At 44.3% G+C, this 16,606-nt stretch overlaps 1 protein-coding gene across 8 annotated transcripts in view; it reads right to left on the reverse strand.

Annotated features, from left to right (window-relative positions):
- FAM13C (family with sequence similarity 13 member C) overlaps nt 1-16,606 on the reverse strand; it is a 193,232-nt gene that overhangs the window by 115,777 nt on the left and 60,849 nt on the right. For 5 of the 8 annotated variants that reach the window (XM_073548262.1, XM_073548264.1, XM_073548260.1 and 2 more), the window contains one exon: nt 13,595-13,781. In XM_073548262.1, coding sequence (XP_073404363.1) covers nt 13,595-13,696 — 102 coding nt within the window. In that variant the 5' untranslated portion in view covers nt 13,697-13,781. Of the gene's footprint in view, nt 1-13,594; nt 13,785-16,606 lie in introns of all 8 variants that reach the window. The other 3 variants (XM_073548259.1, XM_073548261.1, XM_073548257.1) reach the window with 1 other exon arrangement.

Below are 16,606 nucleotides of genomic sequence, written 5' to 3' on the forward strand. Positions count from 1 at the left end.
ACTTAGTTTACTGGGTGCAGCAGTGGTGACACAAATCAGAGTTTTTAAGATGTAACATGTAGCAAAGCCGAGAGTGTATCCCCACCCACACCACAGCTTTATGTGCATATTGTCAGTAAACTGCTTATCACAGGAGGGGGTATGGTCGGACCAGGGCCCACATGAGCACCAGTCCTGGCAAAAATAATCTGCAGGTGATAAAACATCAATTGTATGGAAACAACAGCACACAGCCTAATAAGTGATACTTCACTGAAATCTGTGTCTCAGCCCCTTTCTCATGCTGATCTCATATTACATGCTAAAAATCTGGTAACAATTTCCCTTTAAAGGAGTTGTACCACAGTTACAAGACAAGTTATTGAAAGCTGGGACCACCACCACGAGAATAGGGATCCTGAGTCACATTTCTATTGTTGTAGCAAAGCTTACAAAATTGCATTTGGCTTTGTATGCAAGTATCCAACTTGTATAAGTGAATTAGCTGAAGGACCCTATGGATGGCTGAGTTATTATTGTCACAAAGTACAGCTCTACTGATATGACAACCAGAGGAATGAAGTGTCCGGTATGCCAAGAGTTGTCCTGTACTACGTGGCATGTGCGACTTTGATAACGCCTGTTCTCTCTGTAAAGTGTGGTCTTATGACACTATTGATAAACGTGCCCCAGAATCTTCAGTACACATGCCCCATTCCCATATAACAGATCGTTCCTGTTTTGGAGAACTTGGCTTTCCTGGACTACTGCAACCTGACCTCTAAGTCTCTACTAACGTTATAATCAGCCTTTAATATGGAAATGTGAAAATAAACCCCTTTATGTAATCGCGGCAGATCATCTCCGTATAGAGGAAATGGACAAGAGCCAAGTCAAACGCTGATTAGCCAAAACTTATATAAAGAAGCTTCTGGTGGCCTCGGTTAAATCCAGGGGAAAGGTTTGAGCAGAACAATGCATTGTACATACTAGGGACAGAAATATCAGAACGGTCATGGGGACATATTCTGGTACCGGTTACAATTAAAATGTACTCAAAATGTAAGACGTTACTTGGCGAGATTGTGGTCAAGATCATATTGAGTTCATCAAGTGAAAAATTTCAAGTTTAGTAATTACTTCCCAAGAAATAACATGTTTTAATTAATGCTAGAGACAGAATAGGACTGTCCCAATGGGGTACACCTTGTCGTGGTAGGATGGCTTTTACACTTTTTTAAACAAAATAGTGCTAATTAAGTCCACAATGTTATTTACATGTACTATAGCTATTTACTTACTACTAGGTATATGCTCATTTTGTTTTTTTTTCTTGTATACTGTCCAAGAAATAACCGTGCGTTACCTACTTTGCCACACGCTCACGTTTTCAGCCCTGGTTGGGTAGTATCAACTATATGTTTTTGAGTGCTGGGAGAACCCCCATAAAAAGGGAAAGGGAAGAGGGATTTTTTTTAATTTATTTAGAATTTTTATTAATAAATGCATCCTTTGTTTTAACTAAAAATCAAAAGGGGGACAGAAGCTTAAAGAGCCCCTGTTTCCACCACCTCCTATACTCCTATGCTAGCAGACCTGTTTGGGCAAAATTATGGGAAAGGGAAATGTATCCTCACTGAACCCACTTTGAAAGCAACATCTAGACTCCGACAGGTTCATGTCAGACGTATCATTTTAAGAATAGCTTAAATATCCGGGTGACACGGAGTCCAATGCATAAAAAAGGGCAACAAAACCCCCTAAATGGTATAAAATGATGCAAAACCGACACAGCCAGCACCGTTGCATAGTTCAGTATATATTCTGAAATGAAACTGCAGTTACCAAACCCTGTACAACACACAAAGAGATATATTTTTTCTTAAGTCTAAAATAGAAGCGTTGTTATGACAGCATTTCCCTTTCAACATCATTTTCATAAACAGAAACAATACCCAGCTCTAAAAACAGCACAGAAAGAAAAAAATCTTGACAAAACATAAAACAAGTGACAATACTGTATATATAGCGTCTGCCCAGTGATGCAATTGTGGAACACGGATTATTAGACATGTAGACACATTGATCCCAGATGATTTCATATCCACATCTGGTAAAGGTTTGTTCTAAACATTTAGTGCTCGTTCAGCTATATATTTACTGACATTGTTTCTGATCCTCCCAACTCTTATTTAACTTGATATTTGTTTTAAAGTCATCTTCATTGACATCACATAACGCCAACAAAATTGAAAGTGTTCTCCATCCCTTATTCTTATTTTAGGGACTTATATTTTGGGAGAGCAGAGAAAAAACCTCTACCCACTTACCGATAACCTGATGCACTTCCATACCACTGCCGGGAGCCCCCATAGTCTCCTCACTTCTCTTCTGGAGGGGACAATCATTGGCCTCAGTGGTGACAAGCTTGTCATCACTCTGGCCAGGGATAAGCTGCAGCAGTCACGCATCAGGAGGAATTATGGAAGACTGGTCGGGCACCTTGTAGTGCTACATTTGTGCTGTGCTGATGTAAGGGAGTGAACAGGAATAGCGTCATGGGACAGAAATACGCTCTGGAACCGGAACTATCGGGGCTGTCACTGCTGATGCAGGGGGGTGACTTGCCTGGGTAGGAAGAGCTCGAGCACCTGACTGAAGGTGGCATGGGGGACTTAAAAGGAGCGAAGTGCGGGAAGGAGACAGACTTGGAGGGAAGGCGACTGCAGAACAGGACGAAGGTTGACTCCCTCTCCTCAACTACCGCCACTGACGCCAGCCCTTTACAGACTGTCGTCCTCTCGTGTACTGTACCTAGTGCCTTCCCACGAATGAAACCCATAACGGGTAGTGCAGCAGACTTACCGACCTCTCCTGGACGCTGTGATTCTGTACAAGGCCTTATCATCCCTGCGGCCTGTACTACATCGTGCTTCAGGCGTGTTGCGTCACGCTTCAACAACCAACAGCAGGAACTTTATCCCAAGTACAACGGACCCAAGTTCAACGGACCCAAGTTCAACGGACCCAAGTTCAAAAGACCCAAGTTCAAAAGACCCCAAGAACTGGATCTCGCTAGCTGATACTGGCAGGTGCCTAAGTCAGAGAAGGACCGAGCAAAGACGGCTTTTATCCTACCCATGGGACTCTTTGAATTCAACAGGATGCCCTTTGGCCTTGCCAACACTACGGGTACGTTTCAACGTTTGATGGAGAGGTGCTTGGGAGACCTGAACTTTGAGGCCACGCTCATATACTTGGATGACATCACAGTGTATGCTCCCTCATTTGAAGATCACCTGTGGAGACTAGAGCAAGTGCTGAGCCACCTGCAAAAGTACAGACTGAAGGTGAAAACCCAAAAGTGCCACTTGTTCCGGACTCAAATTTAGTATCTAGGTCATGTTGTTTCAGTGCATGGAGTGGAGCCGTCCCGTGAGAAGATCAGGGTGATCCAGGACTGGCCAACACCTGAGACTGTGAAGAATGTCCAAGCGTTCCTAGGAGTGACAGGGTACTACCGAAGGTTTGTGAAGAACTTTGCCCGTGTGGCGCAGCCCCTGCTGGAGCTCTTGAAAGGGATACCCCTGAATGCAAAAGGCCGGCCCATCCGCTGGGAAGAGAAACAAGAAAAAGCTTTTCGGGATCTGAAGAAAGTGCTGACTGAGGCACCAGTGCTGGCTTACGCGGACTTTTCTGTGCCGTTCATTCTCCACACTGATGGAAGCTTACACGGGTTGGGGGCTCTGTTATCACAGGTACAGGAAGGGAAAGAGAGGGTGATCGCTTAAGCTAGTCGGTCCCTTCACGATTCCGAACGCAACCCGGACAACTACAGTTCTTTCAAGCTGGAATTGCTGGCGTTGGTGAGGGCTATATCGGAGAGGTTCGCAGAATATCTGGCCAGTTCAGAAGTGTTGGTGTGAAATAATAATTCGTTGGCGCATCTGGAGAACGCTAAGTTAGGGGCCCTCGAACAACGCTGGGTAGCCCGTATGACGAAGTTCCAGTATAAGATTGTGGACAGGAGGGGGGCCAAAAACACTTACACTGACGTCTTGTCCAGGGCGAGGCATGCAACACCTGGACAGAATCCTGATGAGATGCTAGAGGACTAGGAAGTTCCCCGAATCCGAAAGACTGCTACGATGGTGGCATCTACGCTGGACTAAATTCGGACCTCCTCGCGCGAAGATCCAGGGATGAGTGGGTCCGCTTACAGCAGGAGGATGGTGAACTTGCTCTGTTCTGAAAATGGGTGACGGCGAAACAATTGCCAAGGCAAGACCAAAGAGACACTCTGACTCCCGAAGCGCTGAGAATACTTCGACAGTGGGAGCGACTCCAAATGAGAAATGGTCTGTTGTACTGTAAAGTCCAGCTACAGAAAGAATTAGGGGCCCCTTGGCAGGTGGTGATCCCCGAGACGGTGCTGTCCAAAATTGACGTGGAAGCTGACGAGAGAGGAGCCCATTTTGGTGCTGAGAAAACTTTCCAATGGTTACAACGTTTTGTCTACCATCGCCGTTTGAGAGCAGCGGTTGAGGAAGCTTGTAAACTCTGCCGAGCGTGTGAATTGGCCAGATCTCCAGAACAAAGAGCTCCGACACAGACTATTGTGACATCAGCCCCCCTGGAACTATTGACTGTTGCCTACTTGACCATCGGATCGGCGCACCAGGGATATGACTACGATCTGGTAATGATTGATCATTTCTTAAAGTTTGCTGTGGTAGCACCCACTCGAGATCAAACGGCAGAATCAGCGACCCATGCCATCTGCATAAACTTTATTCAGGTCTATGGATGACCGCAGCAGATTCACTCTGATCAGGTAGCCTGCTTCTTAGGGAGAGTCATGGATGAATTACAACAGATCTATCAGTTCGACCAGTCACACCACACCGTATCATCCCCAAGGAAATGGGGCCTGCGAACGTTTCAACTTTACCCTTATACAAATGCTGAGAACCTTGGAGGAAGATCGAAAGGCCCGGTGGCCTGAGTACGTATCCGAGCTGGTATGGATTTATAACAATGAAGTACATCAGACCACCAGTTTCACGCCATACACTGTGTTGTTCAGCCGCCAAGGGAAAGAAGTCACAGAGCTGGAATTGGACCCAGGGGAAGACTACCCACGGACGGGGGTGTCTACCTGGGTTCAAGAACATCGCCATCACCTGCAGGCTCTACATAGGCTGGTGCAAACTTGACTCCAGAATTTGGAACACCGTGAGAGACTCCCTCTGCGAGGGACAGATTTTTCGGTCGGGGACCGGGTGTTGGTAAGGGACAAATGCCCACGGGACAAACTGGAACTCCGATGGGAGAGTCGGCCATACCGAGTGAAGCGTCGGGTCAGCGGAAAAGGACCCGTCTATGAAATTCAACCAGAAGGAGAGGGGGATGCCCCCACTTGGGTAGTACACTGAAGTATGCTCCAGCCATGCCTCTCCAAGGATCCCGTGCTAGAGGAAAAATAGCCAGCGGTTCCTGAGTTGGTCTCTCCCACAGTGAAGGAGGATGAAGAGGAGGAGGACACAGAACAACAGCCTGAAAACGGGTCCGAAAGTCAGGACCGTGGGGTCTCAGAAGAGTATGTCATGACAGGCACTGATCTGGTTTTCCCAACATCAGAACAGCCGAGTACAACTACACTTGAGGACTCCACTACTTCTTCCAATCTACGGCGCTCTGAACGTACAACGGCTGTACAGACCCCCAACCGATATAAACAGGTCCATTTCATTTGGCAACAGGTTGCTGAAAAAGGCCAACACAAACATAAGTTCCCGGATGTCTTTTCCGTGGAATGGCGAGTGAAAGGAAAGGAGAAGTGTAAGGGAGTGAACAGGAATAGCGTCATCGGACAGAAATACGCTCTGGAGCCAGAACTATTGGGGCTGTCACCGCTGTTGCAGGGGGGTGACTTGCCTGACGTGCCTGAATTGCCTGGGTGGGAAGAGCTCGAGCACCTGACTGAAGGGGGCATGGGGGACTTAAAAGGAGTGGAGCGCAGGAAGGAGACAGACTTGGCGGGAAGGCGACTACAGAACAGGAAGAAGGTTGACTATCTCCTCAACTACTGCCACTGACGTCAGCACTTTACAGAATGTCCCCCTGTCGTGTACTGTACCCAGTGCCTCCCCACGAACGAGACCAGTAACGGGTAGAGTTGAGCGACTTTGGTCGGATCGGGTTTCAGATGAAACTGGTCCGACTAGGGTAAAAAAAGTCGGAGTTTCATCCGAAACCCGACCTGAATGCAAGTCAATGGGGAATAAAAGTCGGCATTGAGTGGATGAATGTCATCCGCTCAATGCCGACTTTTATTTCCCATTGACTTGCATTGGGGTCGGGTTTCGGATGAAACTCCGACTTTTTTTGCCCTAGTCGGACCACTTTCATCTGAAACTAATTTTGTTTCATGAAACCCGATCCGACCAAAGTCAATCAACTCTAGTAACGGGTAGTGCAGCAGACTTGCCGACCTTTCCTGGACGTTGTGATTCTGTACGAGGCCTTGCCATCCCTGCGGCCTGTACTACATTATACATGGGGGCAGGACTGGAGACACACAGGGGCAGAATGGAGACAAGTGGCAGATTGGAGACACGGGCAAGGCCTGGAGATACACAGGGGCAGAATGGAGACACGGGGGTAGGACTGGAGACACACAGGGGCAGAATGGAGACACGAGGGCAGGACTGGAGACACACAGGGGCAGAATGGAGACATGGGGGCAGGACTGGAGACACACAGGGGCAGAATGGAGACACACGGGCAGAATGTAGACACGGGGGCAGAATAGAGACACAAGGGGCAGAATGAGACATACGGGGCAGAATGGAGACACACGGGGAGAATGGAGACACACGGGGCAAAATGGAGACACACGGGGCAGAATGGAGACACACGGGGCAGAATGGAGACACACGGGGCAGAATGGAGACACGGGCAGGATGGGAGACAATGGGAAGGATGGGAGACATGGGGCAGGAAGGGAGACATGGGGCAGGAAGGGAGACATGGGGCAGGATGGGAGACATGGGGCAGGATGGGAGACACGGGGGGGCAGGATGGGAGACACATGGTGCAGGATCATGGTGCATGGATATGATGGAGACAGATGGAGCAGACTCATGGGACAGGATGGGGAGATCATATGGGGCAGGATGGGACATCACATGGGGCAGGATACTCATGAGGGGAAGATGGGAGAACATATGGCAGGAGTCAGGAATGAGAGACACGGGGGGCCAGGATGGGGGATATTATTGCCATAGGGGCTAATTAAGGGACATTATTACTGCAGTGATGTATTTATTTTATTTTTTGGGGATACTGTTTTAAATGTGGGAAGCGGTCCTGTTACTGTGCAGAGCGACACTATGTCGCCTTTTCTTCTTCATCTAGTGTAGTTTAGAATTTGGGAAAAAATTAAGTAATGTGTTCTGCAAGCTGTGCTCTAGATAACTGTGTTATTTCCTGCAGAGACAAGCCCTGGCTGGAAGAAGTGACGGCGGTCTGTGCTGGATGAAAGATGAAAAGCGAAGATGAAGGACTTCACCTAAAGATGTCAATGGTGAGTCAGTGTATTATCTGTACACTGACACTATACACTATATATTATATACAGCGGTCCTGTGTACAATGTCACCAGTGAGCACTGTATTAAATGTACACTGACACTATATACACAGCTCCTGTGTATAATGTCACCAGTTATCACTGTATTACCTGTACACAGACACTGCATACTAAGTACAGTTCTCCTGTGTATAATGGCACTTATGGTGATATTAGTATTGTGCTTTTTTGTATTAATGATCAATATTGTAGTATTCAGTCTATGTGGTGGTAATATGTTGTCCGACAATGGTGTGGTGGTATTTGTTCCTTGTATGTGCTATTATTCGGCCACTGTGTGGTGGTAATATGTGGTCTGGTTATGGTATGGTGGTATTTGTCTCTTGTATGTGCTATTATTCGGTCACCATGTCGTGGTAATATGTGGTCTGGTCATGGTGTGGTGATATTTGTCCCTTGTATGTGATATTATTTGGTCACTGTGGTGGTAATATGTTGTCTGGTCATGGTGTGGCGGTATTTGTCCATTGTATGTGGTATTATAGGTCACTATGTGGTGGTAATATGGTGTCTGGTCATGGTACGGTGGTATTAGTTACTTGTATGTGATATTGTCATTTTAAAAATTGAAAAATAAATAAAAATATACCTAAATTGTATTGGATATTTTAACAAATGATTAATAGGATAGAGTAGAGCTTGGCCAAAAGTGTCTACCGTGTCATGGTTGCAGCTTTAAAAATCTTTTGGCCAAAGCAAAAGCTGCTGACTATATGTGTGATCTGGTGATTGGAACTGTTAATGTGTGATTGGTGAAAAGTGGAGTTTTTCCAAGAGAGAGTGGTGGGACTGTGGACAGTTCGAGGGGTGGAGCGCGGGGCTGAAGTGGAGCCTGAGCAGAGTCTCAAGGGGGCCCCGAAAATTTTGCCAGTATGGGGCCCCGAATGTAGGACTCTACCACCCCTAAGTTATGACAAAGCGGAATGGTAAAGTAAAGAAAGTGATGAATTCCATGTATAGTCATAAAGGTATGCATTATTTGATAAGGCACTGTGCCGTGCGTCCTAGATGCCTGGAATTAGATAGGATTGTAAGTCTTCTCCATGGATGATTATCAGACTGATTGCAAACACTCGTTGATTTTTGGCGCATCAAATTAGAAGTTTACTGCTCCTTATACAGCGAAATTGAGCGCAGCTGTGATCGCTCTTGCAAATCCTATTTATATCCGACTGAATTGTGCAGCTGCCGAAAGCAAAATGGCTCTTGTGTTGCTGATGAACGAATTAAAAAGAAGGAAAAGAAAGAAAAGTGATTTCAGCATTCCAGGGGGCTTCCTATTTAACATCAAGATGTTTCCATTTACTTTAAAAAAATAAATAAGTTCCCCCCCCTTAGTGCTTGACTACATCAGTTGCATAATGGTGCAGATTCCAGCAGCCGGTGGCACAGGTTTTTACAGATACACCTGCCTTGAAATGAAGGCAAATGAAAGCGGCTGCAAATCATAGGATTCATGCTTTCTGCGCTGTCTGCAATTAAATATAAATGAACGGCTCCGGAAAGAAAGACTAGAAAGAAAGTGCAAAGTTCATTACATCTTATTTATACTGTAGCTGAAGGAATTCATTCTGCTGAAAAACGGTCTTTAATAATTGGGTACATCCTGTAAAGCAACTGTTTATGTGTCCCCCAGGACATGCAATACTACCTTTCACCAGCAGTTGGTTAGATGTGAGGGTGAAAAATCTGAATACATGAGATTTATTGAAATAAAAATCTGTGCTGTATGGATTTATAGCACCACTCCAGCATTATTTATTTATTTTTTTCATTTCAGTGCTGGAGTGGTGCCATTCCCTGACCCTATTGTTATATTCATCAATTGCCGTCTTCAGCTCTTCCCAGCGCCACGCCGGTCCTGTACCACCATCTTGTGACCGCATTTTCTGACTGGATGTCAGAGGAAACGGTCTCATAGACTTGCACTGAGTTGTGACTTCTGGCGCGCCCAGCAAACACAGGAGCAATCCAGCAGATCACAATCTGGAGAAGACAACCGGAGCGGCACCGATAAAAGATAAAGCTGGCGGATGGTAAGTATGACACAAGGGTCAAGGAACTTGGATTAGTTGCACCACTAACATAAAAAAACACTAGAGCGGCATTTCAAAATTTGCATCATGTCAATTTATGGCGCCGATTTTCACAACATGCTTCGTTTCACAAATGCACAGGATGAAATGCCAACAGTTTAGATTTTGCAGTTGACTTGCCACAGATTTGTGGAGCAACCCAACCAGGTGTACTATACAACACCAGTACTAAAATGTTGGCTTACACTTAACTATCATTTGGAAAAACTTTTTATATATAAAAAGCGATGCAAAGTGCTGCTAATCAGTAAGGAACCAAAATTCAGCCCTTCACCAATTGTCTGAAACGTTGCTGCATGAGCCACGTGTGACACACAGCGGTGTAGAGGCTCAGTAGTGAGTCTATGCACACAGCTCTCACAGAATTAGTGTACGGACCACTCTATGCGCAGGCTCATGCAGGCATTGCACTCTTCAGTGCGGCGTTTTGAGCGATCAATGGCGATGTAAGGACTAGAACTCCCACTGATCACCAGCACACTGCAATCTAAATATGTCATACAAAGATTGAATGATAAATATCTGAATTATAATTGACCATGTCCACAAGGGTCAGCCGGGGAGAAAGAGGAAGTCTCCGACCCTAGCACATGAATTTAACCCCTGAGGGTGTGGCCAGACGCCCCTTCCTCTTTCTTCCCATTGGTCAGTTGGGCGTCCCAATTATGGCAACACCTGGGGGAGGCACTGCACACAGTTTCTTTCTAGCTTATTGTATGGGGGCTCTGCAGTCAGAGGCACATTCCCTATGCGGTACCGTGCCTTCCAATCTCCCAAACATCTCTCAATAATGCGCAAATCCAACAGTAATTGTAAAATCAACAAATGTTGCATAAATCATTAGTACAAAGGGAACATAAAAAAACTTTGTAATCTATCTTCATCAGAGAACTCAGCTTCTTTTCTCCATTTATCAACCACTTCTCCCTCTCCCGCCTCCTGAACTTGTCATCCACTCTGAAAAAAAGAAGCTCAACTCCGTCTTGTTCTGACAAAACAGCCATGCAGCTCACTTGACACAGCCCATTACACTATATGGAAAGGGGAAATGGAGTGAGGAGCAGGGAGAGGAAACAGGCACAGGAAAAAATAAAGACTGAGGTGAGCTTTCTAACAAGTCTTTTGCATCACCCCAAACCAAATTCACATCCAAAAAGCTCCGCACCGCTATACCATTTCCTCCATACTTCCGCAGATTCTCTGTATGCCCTGTATATTTACTTTTGTAAAGCTGCAAAAGCTAGATATATTAAATCTTAAAGGATAGGAATAAGTAGAATCCACCATATACGGTATACACTATATAGTTTCTCGCTTCCTAGAGTCCTCATACCAACCCCATTTTTTGTCTCTTCCACTTATTCTCTTTTCTCTAAGAGTACTGATACAATTTTTTTCTGCACTTTTCTCAAATATATTTGTGTAACAAAATGTTCATACGGGAAAAAATTGTCCTAAAATGTCTTTTTTTCCAATGCCATAAATATATTACATACATATAAGATGTATGGGAGACCATCCAGTAGGGTCTCTACAGAACGCTAGAATGAAGAACATGGACGCTCTTATAGATTCTTGTTGGCACTGTTGAGGTTTATTTAGGAGACATCAAGTGAACCTAATAAAGCTGGTGACGAACTATTTGGTGAAACTCCTTTTAGCTATCTTAAAAAAAAAAAAAAAAAAAAAAGACAATTTTTGCAATCTCTCTTCCATCACAGAAAACATTGGATTGACCAAGTAGGATTGTTACCAGAATCAATCACCATGGTTTTATTACTTTATCTGATAGCAGTGTGATGTAATGGCAGAGGCCCTGATTCCAGTGGTATGTCACTTACTGGGATTCTTGCTGCAGTTTTGATAAAATCACAGTTTTATTTGCTGCAGATTGGCCAGTTCGCTGAATACTGAGCTCTGTATAACCCACCAAACCACTGATTGGCAGATTTCTGTGTACACTCTGCATAGGCAGAAAGCTGCAATTCACTGGTGGGGGCAGATTTATTCAGATTTCATGAATATTAACTATTACACCATGTGCAGAATTATTAGGCAAGTTGTATTTGAGAGGATTCTTTTTATTATTGAATAACAACTATGTTCTCAATCAACCCAAAAGACTCATAGATATCAAAGCTTAATATTTTTGGAAGTTGGAGTGGGTTTTTTTTTTAGATTTGGCTATCTTAGGAGGATATCTGTTTGTGCAGGTATCAATTACTGTGCAGATTTATTAGGCAACTTAATAAAAACCAAATATATACCCATCTCACTTGTTTATTTTCACCAGGTAAACCAATAGAGCAACACAAAATTTAGAAATAAACATTTCTGACATTCAAAAACAAAACAAAAAAAAAAAATCAGTGACCAATATAGCCACCTTTGTTTGCGATGACACTCAAAAGCCTTCCATCCATAGATTCTGTCAGTTGCTTGATCTGTTTACGATCAACAATGCATGCAGCAGCCACCACAGCCTCCCAGACACTGTTCGGAGAGGTGTACTGTTTTCCCTCCCTGTAGATCTCACATTTTATGAGGGACCACAGGTTCTCTACGGGGTTCAGATCAGGTGAACAAGGGGGCCATGTCATTATTTTTTCTTCTTTTAGACCTTTACTGGCCAGCCACGCTGTGGAGTATTTGGATGCATGTGATGGAGCATTATCCTGCATGGAAATCATGTTTTTCTTGAACGATACCGACGTCTTCCTGCACCAATGCTTGAAGAAGGTGTCTTCCAGAAACTGCCAGTAGGCTTGGGAGTTGAGCTTCAATCCATCCTCAACCCGAAAAGGTCCCACAAGTTCATCTTTGATGATACCAGCCCATACCAGTACCCCACCTCCACCTTGCTGGCGTCTGAATCGGAGTGGAGCTCTCTGCCCTTTACTGATCCAGCCTTGGGCCCATCCATCTGGCCCATCAAGAGTCACTCTCATTTCATCAGTCCATAAAACCTTAGAAAAATCAGTCTTAAGATATTTCTTGACAGTCTTGACGTTTTATCTTATGCTTCATGTTCAAAGGTGGTCATTTTTCAGCCTTCCTTACCTTGGCCATGTCCCTGAGTATGGCACACCTTGAGCTTTTTGATACTCCAATAACGTTGCAGCTCTGAAATGAGGCAAAACTGGTGGCAAATGGCATCTTGGCAGCTTCAGGCTTGATTTTCCTCAATTCATTGCGCCTTTTTTTTTATCAACACGCTTCTTGTGACCCTTTTGGCTATTTGCCATGAAACGCTTGATTGTTCGGTGATCACTCTTCAAAAGTTTGGCAATTTCAAGACTGCTGCATCCCTCTGCAAGACATCTCACAATTTTTGGCTTTTCAGAGTCCGTCAAATCTCTCTTCTGTCATATTTTGCCAAAGGAAAGGAAGTTGCCTAATAATTAAGCACACCTTCTATAGGGTGTTCATGTCATTTGACCACACCCCTCCCCATTACAGAGATTCAAATCACCTGATTTACATAATTGGCAGTTGGTTTTCAAGCCTATACAGCTTGCAGTAGGACAACATGTATAAAAAGGATGATGTGATCAAAATACTCATTTGCCTAATAATTCTGCACACATGTACATGACAGCAGGTTTACAAGTCCTCTAGTGATAATCTCCTGCTGAATAAACAGTGATTTTATAAAACTGCAGTAAGCAACACTTTGCTGGAATCAGGGCCTCTGTCTCTATATAATGATGCTCTGCAAAAAAAACATTGTTTGTTTTGTTTGGACAAGAAGGACTTTTTCTATGAGGCGGAGTAGATACAAGCAGTCTATTGTAGTCATCATCATTGTACATAGCTAAATAGACAATATAATATATTTACATGGTTACTAAGAATCTTTTTCTTACTTGGTTTCCTTCATGTATCTTCCCGGTGCCTGATCTTGGCTGCTTTGATTGCAAGATTCCAATTCCAAGTCTGCTGGAGCCATCAAACATCTTCTTGTCCATGTGGTGCTGAAGGTCCCGGGAACATGTAGCATTTTCCTCCAATTCTGCAGCTCTGTGAGGGTAGTTTTCTTTGTTATTGTCATCTCTGCTAATTAGAAAGATAAAAGAGTAAACATAGTATCTTCCCATCGGATGTTTGTAGTAGAGAGAACATGTCATAGGGATTTTATATGCCAAACTAATGGCATGTATGTAAAGGGGCTTTCATGCTGAGTAAATCCTTACCTTTCTTGTAGAAATCTGTTTTTCTGATATAGAGAAATCCATAGTTGAAATTCTATGATAATGAGATGCAAAAGCAGTGGGCGGACAATGCACTTACCGCTCTCCTGCCTCTCTGCCCTTTCCCTGCCTGTTGCCTGTTGTCTCTTTCTGGCAGGTGACTCATATTTTTCAGTGACCTGAGCCAGAAAACAGGCCGCGGGTGGGAAAAAGGCAGAGAAGCAGAAAAGCTGCAAGTGCAGGGCACACCCACTGCACTTGCAACTTATTAGCATATAATTTTAACTATGGATTTCTCTAAAGTAGCAAAATGGATTCCTACAAGAAAGGTAAGGATTTACCAGGCATTAAAGCGCCTTAAGTATATAGACCTTTAGGTTGGAGTATAAAATCCCAATGAAAGGTTCACTTAAAGAGGTTTACCACTAATTTTATACTGATGACCTATTCTTGGACTAAGTCATCAATGTCTGATTGGCCAGGGTCCGACACCCGGCACCCTCACCGATCAGTGGTTATCAGTGGTGGCGGCCGCCATATGGTACTACTCAATTGCAGAGCTGGCCGTCTTCTGATAGTGGCTGAGGCTTGGTACTGCACATCCGCCTCCTATTCAAATTAATAGGAGCCGGATGTGGACTACCCTGAGTCGGCCACTATCACAAGACGGCCATCTCAGTAAGCGGGTACTTGTGGCTGGTGGCCGCCGCCACCAATAGCAGCTGATCGGAGGGGGTACCGGGTGTCAGACCCCGACCAATCAGACATTGATGACGTATCCTAAGGATAGATCAATGTAAAAATAGCGGAAAACCTCTTTACATCACTGAATGAACATAAGGAACAGGCATTAAAGTGGCTGTATTAGATCAGTAACACTTTGCTGCTTTCTTCCTGAAGCTCTGGACTTGAATGTGGCCGAGGTGCAGTATCAGACACAACTTTTTGCTAGAAGAAAATAGCTTTTTTTTTTTGTAGGACAGCAGCATTTTATCCAGAAAAATATATTATACAAAATGGATAAATACAGTTTAACAAAAACTATTTTAACCACTGTATACAGAGAGGAAAGCTAATACTAATACCTGAAATCAGGAGCTGACAAGCACAGTATGCATACGTTCTAACATGACATGGGTCAGTGCTACAAATTGAATTTTCCATTGCAAATTGATAATGTGAACAGGAGCTCCAAGGCAAAGAACCACTAGACTTACTTAACCTCATTAGTGTTGTGTTAGCCTAGTGAGAACGCCATTTATCATAATCTCGTCATAAGAAGATCTGCTCGCTGCGCATGAAGACAGACCATTTTTCAGCCATGTAAAACAGTCGTTTGCTCCTAAATAACCACAATTAAATTAATTTCTAAGAAAGTCCACGCCATCATGTACTGAGCAGCACGTGGAAAATATTATGGGGCCAATTCATCAGGAAGGATAAAGCGCACATTCGCGCCACCCCAGTCTTGACAGAGTACAGGGCTCCAAATTCATTAAGAGGCTTAAATCACTTCTAAATGGCATGCGCCTCCGAGCGCCACCCAGGAAATGCTACTAAAGTCAGGGACTAGAGTAGGATTTCTGGGGTACAAAATGCTGTCACTTTTATGGAATTGAACAAGTCAGAGTGGCCGCGTCCTGGCTCCTTCCCAGCTCTGCCAAATTTGGCTAAGATGATTCAAACTGGTGTGAAGATGCTAAAAGTTGCAAAATTTTCTTCTCAAGTCTGTGTTGTCGAAAACTAGTGTGACATTTCAAAGCTTTTACAACACTTTTCTGGGGTAAAAGCTTTGAGGAATTGGTCACTGTGTGTTTAGGCCCTCATCGCTTTTTTTCATTATTTAAAGTATTTGGTGGCAAAGTCTACGGAAGTATACAAGATATAGAAACAAGGACCAATGCCTAACAGTAGTATCCGCCACTTCATGTGAACTTAGCCTTAGGCAGTAATAACATGAAATGAATGAATATAACATGCGAAGCATACAAATCTCATAATATATACATTTGAAGTGAACCGGTCACATTACCAGTTAGTCCAATCTGCAGGAAAAATGCTGTAGAGCAGAAGGAGCTGAGCAGATTGATGCATAACTAATCATTTCTTAGTATAAACCTCTGTTCACTCTGACCTTAAGAGCCCAGTAGGCGGTCTTAATCATTTTTGACACCCTTCCCTGTATGACCTTTTTATGGTGTTCACATATGTTATAGCGCAGAAGTGGCAAGACAATTTTTAGGTCTCCCCTCCTGCAATAATGAAGGAGCAAAGAGTTGGTAAACCCTACCAATCAAATATCGGCTCTCGCCCCTCTTTTTAGCTGCTTAGATTCTGTAGTCAAACTAGTTAAAGGTGTTGTCCACTACTAGGACAACCCCTTCTTAAACTAAATGTTCGGCCCAGATAAAATAAATAAATCTATACTCACCTCCCGGGAAAGATTTGTTCCCGCGGTGTTGGAATATGTAGTCCCGGTGAAATGATACATGATGCCCGGCATCCTATCAGCGATGGCGTCACTGTCTACGAATACGGACAACCTGATCATGAAGCGGAAGTTTGGGCTGCAGCTGATCCCGGACTTCCTTTCCATGTTCGGTTGAACAGCAGGCAGAAACAGTGACGTCAGCGCTGATTGGGCGCTGGGCATCATGTATCATTTCACCGTAGCACAGCCCCGGGACC

This window comes from Dendrobates tinctorius, unplaced genomic scaffold (assembly GCF_039654945.1).
Source record: "Dendrobates tinctorius isolate UK_male_01 unplaced genomic scaffold, ASM3965494v1 ptg000156l, whole genome shotgun sequence".
Lineage (NCBI taxonomy): Eukaryota > Metazoa > Chordata > Amphibia > Anura > Dendrobatidae > Dendrobates > Dendrobates tinctorius.